This window comes from Macrobrachium rosenbergii, chromosome 16 (genome assembly GCF_040412425.1).
Source record: "Macrobrachium rosenbergii isolate ZJJX-2024 chromosome 16, ASM4041242v1, whole genome shotgun sequence".
In the NCBI taxonomy this organism is placed as follows: Eukaryota; Metazoa; Arthropoda; class Malacostraca; order Decapoda; family Palaemonidae; genus Macrobrachium; species Macrobrachium rosenbergii.
The window spans coordinates 17805027-17812245 of NC_089756.1; the positions used below are offsets into that span (position 1 = coordinate 17805027).

General features: G+C 37.6%; 1 protein-coding gene across 1 annotated transcript; it reads right to left on the reverse strand.

Moving 5' to 3' along the window:
- Positions 1–2351: 2351 nt before the first annotated feature.
- Positions 2352–5043, reverse strand: LOC136846997 (alpha-(1,3)-fucosyltransferase C-like). The gene is made up of 5 exons (XM_067118246.1): positions 4909–5043; positions 4565–4670; positions 4048–4186; positions 2994–3707; positions 2352–2627 (listed from the first exon to the last, which is right to left on the reverse strand). The coding sequence occupies exons 1-5, from the start codon at positions 5021–5023 to the stop codon at positions 2445–2447; spliced, it is 1257 nt and encodes a 418-aa protein (XP_066974347.1). The 5' UTR covers positions 5024–5043; the 3' UTR covers positions 2352–2444.
- Between the last annotated feature and the right edge of the window lie 2176 nt (positions 5044–7219).

Sequence of the window (7219 nt, forward strand, 5' to 3'; positions counted from 1 at the left end):
CGCTCTTTCTCTTGGCCCAACAAGTTAAAAGGAATCTCATTTAACTTATAAGAAAGGCCATATTCTCTCTTCCCCTGACTGTACATTACACGAATGGAAGACTCAGAAACAAAACTTCCGCCTTGCAACTTAATTTCATGTCGTCGGTGCTATGATCCTTGCAAAAATGCGAAGAGCAAAATCATAGCATGATCTGAGTTAAGTTTATCAAATCGTCAGCATGCTTGTATGCATGCATCTCTCACACTTTCAGCTCTCGAAAGACCCTAAGAAACTTATGCCTAAACCTAAGGATTTGATTTTCCTTTTTGTATTAAAACAGCCAAAAACTGTGCCGCTGTTCGGCACTGTGATGACAATATTTTCACAATGTGTTTGACCAGGAAATATGTTTTCACACTGACATTTACTGCGAGAAGAAATGTTGGTAAATGAGTCATCGTACAAGACAACTGGTATATACAGTACATGCTGAAATCTACACATCTTATAAATTAACATCTATCAAAGAAATTTTTAGAGACAGGATAAAGATAAAATATTAATAGAGGGACATTTTGTGTTGCCTTTTTAAGTCAATTTTTTTACTTGGGTTAGCTTAGCCCGAGCCCTAGTCGAGGTTTGGGAGCTCACATGAGCTCCATATCCTACCCGCTCAGACTCAGACCTGCGCATTAGAAGTCCTGTTCTTCTCTGGATCCTGGAAAAGCAGGTTTGGCCAAGCGTACGTGGGCGGTGCTAATCCCACGCCAAGACGAGAATAGTGCAGAGAAAAAAGGGGGACTGAACCTTCATTTCCACTGTCCGGAGGGTATGGTACAACCCTGAAGATTTATCCCTCGACCTCGATCCGGACAGCCTGGTAGCAGTCCAGTCATAACAGCCGTTGTAATTAGTAGCATTTTTGTTTTGTTTTGTTTCTCTCAAACATGGACGATCTAAAACTGACAGAGCTATGCGCATACATAGTTGTCTGTATGATGCAAAAAATTAATATTATAAAGATGCAACTGTCATGGATAAAGCGTAGAAAAAAATTCCTAATAAAATGAAACAACCTCAGAGTTAGTCCCAGTTTCTCAGCAGGACTTAAGGGGTGTTTTATAAGGCCACATGATTACCTTGTTAGGTCATGTCCAATGACTGACGAGGTATAATCAAATTGTTTAATATTTAAACAGAAAAATTCTCTGAACACCGAATCATCCGTCAAAAGATGTCTTTGAATCAGAATATTTTGAATTCCCTTGGTGTCTCTTGCAGAATACATTTCATGAGATTTATTGCTTTTTAATTATTATTATTATTATTATTATTATTATTATTATTATTATTATTATTATTATTATTATTATTATTATTATTATTATTATTATTATTATTATTATTATTCAGAAGATGAACCCTATTCTTATGGAACAAGCCTACAGGGGCCATTGACTTGAAATTCAAGCTTCCAAAGTATATGGTGTTCATTAGAAAGAAGTAAGAAGTGGTAAAGAAAAATACAGAAAGAAGAGATCTCACTTATTAAAAAAGAAAAAAATATATTAATGAATAGATTAAAAAGCATTAAAATTTAATGAAAATAGTATTAGGGTAGTAATGCATGCATATTTGCTTGAACTTTTGAAGTTTCAAATACATGACATCCTCAGGGAGAATGTTCCACAGTCCAATGATGTGAGCAATAAAGGACCTCAGGAACTCAGAAATTCTACAGTGAGGCCCATTTACTGCATACTGGAGCTGCTGTTCAGTAGATCTGGTTGCTCTCTGTCTGATCTAATAATATCAAACTTTCATCTTCTTCGTCTTCCTCGAGAGGATAAAGCGCAAAGCAGGTGCTTCCGCCGTGACACCAACAGTGAAACCTTTGAATTGAATCGAACTGAATATAGAATTTAGGCCAAAAGCCAAACTCTGGAACCAATGAGGTCACTCAGTACTGAAACGGAAATTGACAGTAAAAGTTTGAAAGGTGTAACAGTAGGAAAACCTTGCAGTTGCTCTGTGAATCAGTTGTTAGGAGAGGGTGGAAAGTAAGATAGAAGAACGAGAATATGAACGGAGATACAGTAAAAAGAATGAAAGGTTGCAGCTAGGAGACGAAGGCACCCTACAATGAAACTTAAGTAATGCCTATAGCGCGCCGCATGAGGTGCACTGATGGCACTACCCCCCTACGGAGAATGAAACTGATGAACTAGAGCTACCAAAGTCATGGTATTGGAAATCTTATAGGCTACTGTAGACGCTTGGTTCTAATCGCACAACTACGGTCGCTTGAGTTGCTTCATTGGAAACGCACCTTTAGATAGCAGCTCAAGCTTTAGGTTAAGAAACAACTAACGGGACGTCGTTATATTAATCAAATATAAAACAGAGGACTCAGTTAACAACAACGATAGACACAGATGCTTCAGACGACTCTCCTGATGTCATCATAGCTCCATCCCAGCTACGCAGAACGCCTTCCCGACGAACCAGTCGTGGAAGTCTTCGTAAACTTTGTGCTCATAAAATTCCGGGTCGTATAATCGAGAACACAGATCGCACATAATTCTCACTCCACCCACCGTTGAAGCTTGATAATACTTCTTCCATTCCAAGTATTGTTCGTATTCCTGTAAAATCAGTGAGATAAAATTGGATCATTGGTTGTTCATAATACGTCTTCCTTCCTAACTGATTCCCCTGCTGTTGCAATGCTGAAAATTAAAAAAAAAGCATCTAAATTATTGCAGATTATCCCAAATATGAAAATGATGGACACTACTATTTGTCATACAGTATATGATACAAAATGCATGCCAGGACGCTCATAATATCTATATGTATATAAACATGTATTATGCACAGCAACATAGGTAAGTTTAGGTGGGTGTGTATATCTACAATGCAGATTCATACTCTGACACCATAAGCAACCTATGATTCTTAACATTTATATCAGACTTTCTATATCAGTGGAGAGAGAGAGAGAATTTTACCTGAGGGTTATCTTTCAAGTAGAGCAATCTCTTCGCCAGCTCCTTCGGCGAATAGTCGTTGGCGTTGATATAAGAATTTGGCGGAAGGACCAAGGAGTAATTCTCCGAGCCTCGAACCACTGGAACGATGTGATAATGCATAAGATTGTACACCTTCTCCGTGACGTAATCTTTGCACAGCAGGTTTTCGAAGGCGAAGTAGAAGAGGTAATTTTCGCCAGCGACCTTCAGACACGGGTCAGTCGACGTGTTGTACATGTGCTGGACGTACATCGAATGGCCACACGACAGATTCCCGCACCGTCCGTAGACGTCGACTTGTGCGTATTTCTGAACTCTCCTGATGTACTGCAGACGATTCGATGCAGCTCCGCAGTTGGATATCAACGCCACCGCCACCTTCCTCGTGAGATTCACTGCCTCCATCACCGGAGGAATGACCCACGACCTAGGGAGGAATTGCGCGTCCTCCTTAGAGATGACGAAGCCATTTCTCCACAAGACGTCTGAGTCCCGGCGATACAACATCGTGCGGTTGAAGAGGCCGTCGTAGTTCTCGAATCGGGTTCTGTGCACGTTGTTTGAGTAAGGCGGCGCTTCGAAGCTCAGCATGACCCAAGGTTGCCGAGGGTCACGGGGAGACAGATCTGCCGTGACTGTCTGGAAATCCTTCGCTCCTCTCAGGTAGATGAGGATGGCGTCTGTAGCATTCCTCTGGAAATGAAACTGATGTGTAGATTGATGGAGATGACTGGGAATCAGTTGTAAAATCAGTACTAAAAATGAATTTAGAATCAGTATCTTGATAAAATCTATCACAACAGATTCCAATTCCCTCTGAAATTGCTTAACTGTTTTACCAATGTAAGGCAATTTGCAATAAAAAAAACTAATTTAGGAACTTACAATTACCATTATCATTTGCTAACTCATGGCAAAGCAAATCTGCCATTATGACACTTCAAAAAAAAAAAAAAAAAAAACTGAAACCAATATCACAAAAGCTTTCTGAAGAAACAAGTAACGGATCAGAAAAGTTGCATAAAAGAATCACCTCTTTGACGTCGTAGACGATTTCGCAGGGCAGAGGGCAATCCCCTCTCTTGACTTGGGAGAAGGCGGCATCCCAATAGCCATTCCCCTGGAAGGGACGTGACCACACCAGTGCCCGGGGCACAGAGCCCGACCTGAACCTGAGTGCAGAGGAACCCTTATGACTCTTTGGAACAACAGTGAGATTGGAACAAGTGCAGCTGCTGCAGCAGGGTGGGGGGAGGGGAGGGTAGGTAGAATTCGAACTAGCTTTAGTAGCGTGATACCAGAGGACCAAGAACATGAAAGACTGGAGGATGATTGATTGAAAATCTTTTGTGGAGGATTTGGGTTATTCCATAAAATGCCATTCGTTCTGAAAACAGGATTTAACGAAAGACGAATATTTGAAAATGGAATCAAAGGGAATCTGAAAAGATATGAAAGTAAAAGGAGATAAAGTTATCAATGATGTCATTTCTACACGTTGGTTAGTCACTCACAATAAAAACGATATTGATGATGCTAGAAACATATACCTTGTTAACTGCGGGACAAGCTTTCCCACAGCTTTCTTTCGAAAGAGCTCCATCATTGGCGCGAAAGTTTCATCTCGAAATACAGCTGATGACCCCGGGATAGAGTCTGGAAAAGAAGCCGAAGAAGAAGAAGAAAATTGATCTAAAGTAATGTATTCCTTTCATTAACTTAAAAAACTAAACTATTAACAGTGAGCAAACACAAGTATTATTCTCACATGCATTGATTAACCATTGTTAATGTCTTGCCTTTGTAAAAATTTGGCTGTATTACACAGTTTAAATTCAAAAGAGGCTTGCGGTATGAGGCAATGTCGAAGGTTGACAGATGAACGATGACTTACCATTATGTAGAGGCTGAGTCAAACTGCTATAGAATATGTGATACAGAAGATGAAGATTTAGTACACACAGTACACATATGAGTAAGAAAACTGAGAACTTTTTAGCTTCGCTCATGATTTCTCTTGTAAAATTACACCTGAAAATGAAGAAAGATGTAATTTCAGCAGGTGAATTCCACAGTGATTTATAATATAGTTGATATCTAGCTTAATTTAGTCCTAACCCATTTGATAGACAAAGGTAATGTTTAGAAGTGTGATGACTTTTAAATCTACTGAGTTAGCGCTTTTGTATTAGTTATGCGATTTGTAACGGAGCAAGTTGATAATACTCCAGTTAATATTATGATGAATATTAATATTTCTATGCCTCTTTGTTAGTCGGTATATGATAACAAATTATCCTCCCTTTCATTGAAAATCAGTATATATATATATATATATATATATATATATATATATATATATATATATATATATATATATATATATATATATATCTCAGGACAGGGTGACAAGGAGATAGTCGGTCATCTGTAGGTGGTATTTATTTGCCGACGCGTTTCGTAACACATTGTTACATCATCAAGGCTAAAAAGAAAATTTACAAATTAAAATACATGGAATAAAACTAACGACTTCAAGAGAGTCTCAACATGCTATATAAATATACATTAAAACAAGACAATTTATAAAAAGCACCTGCTAGTCATTCAGTCCTCAACCTTTTAGTCTAGCAGGTGCTTTTTATAAATTGTCTTGTTTTAATGTATATTTATATAGCATGTTGAGACTCTTGAAGTCGTTAGTTTTATTCCATGTATTTTAATTTGTAAATTTTCTTTTTAGCCTTGATGATGTAACAATGTTTTACGAAACGCGTCGGCAAATAAATACCACCTACAGATGACAGACTATCTCCTTGTCACCCTGTCCTGAGATATGCTGTATATATTGCGCCAACTACTTCTGTTTTATATATATATATATATATATATATATATATATATATATATATATATATATATATATATATATATATATTGTTACTGAATTCAGGCCTTCTGCCATCCTATAAAAAACCCCTATTAGATAAAATTCAATAATTACAGTAACAGAAGGAGTGTAGGGGTAGTTTTTCAGCCGAAGTGGACAGGAAATGCCTTTGTGCTTTGTTGTCCCCCTCTGTCAAATTTCTCCTATTATTCACCACTCCTTAATGCCTTATTCCTGTTCCTTGTTTTTGACTTCTTGTACTGGGCGCAAATTCCTCTGTTTTAGATCATACTGATGGAGACCATAATTAACTGGCCACCAATCCAGTTCACATGACCTGAGAGAGGGCAATCTATTACCTGAGACGGAAAAGGCAAGCAGATGTTGGCTGGATGCTAGGGAGGTAACATCTCCCTCAGAGCCTACAGAGAGCTCCTAACCTTGTCTCCCGGGGCTCCCTTAGCCTAAGATGATACCAGGCACCTAAACCCTACTGTAGTGGACGCATCCATACTAAGGGATAACTGGATGTCAGCCTTGCTTTTTAGCCATGACAGCATCGTATAAGTCAAGCAGGTATGTGTCTGACAGGGGTGTTTTGCCCATTGTATTTTCTGTAGTTGTCTCATCTTCCCATCTCAAAGTTTTTCTTTTCTTTCGAATCTCATACATCCGGCATTTTTAGTGATTTAATGTTCCCTTGAGTGATAAGTTACCTTTCCTGAATTTAATAAGTGAATTAAATGCCTTCTCCATCCTTAGACTTTGTTCATTTCATATGATAGGCCTATGCATGTTAATTTTAATATTGAACAGAGCCTCTCTGCATTACAGGAGATGCTGTCAACAACAAAATAAAATTAGTGTAAATGAACAGTGTATTAGACCTAAACCCACTGTACCACAACAGTGTGAAATAGAAGGTCTGTGCGATACATTCCTGGTGCAGAATATATACTATTCAGCGAAACTCTTTAGGAAAGCTTATGCAATACAAGAAAATATCCATGAAACATTAACAAATAACAATGTCCCAGTGTACACAGATTATAGGTGCAGGCTACACAGTATGACCGATTGTCAGTAATTAGCATGGCACCATAAAATTAAAATATATAAACATACACACACACACATATATATACATATATATATATATATATATATATATATATATATATATATATATATATATATATATATATATATATATATATATATATATATATATATATATATATATATATATAGACTCGACAGAATACTTTCTTCGACATGAAATATCTACAGATATGAGAAATATGTATGAAAATAT

Coding starts and splice junctions, on each gene's coding strand:
- LOC136846997 (XM_067118246.1), bottom strand. CDS start 5,023: ATGAGCGAAGCTAAAAAGTTCTCAGTTTTCTTACTCATATGTGTACTG. Junction 4,187..4,564: donor CTTGTCCCGCAGTTAACAAG/GTATATGTTTCT, acceptor CTCTGCACTCAG/GTTCAGGTCGGGCTCTGTGC. Junction 2,628..2,993: donor ACTTGAAAGATAACCCTCAG/GTAAAATTCTCT, acceptor CTGATTTTACAG/GAATACGAACAATACTTGGA.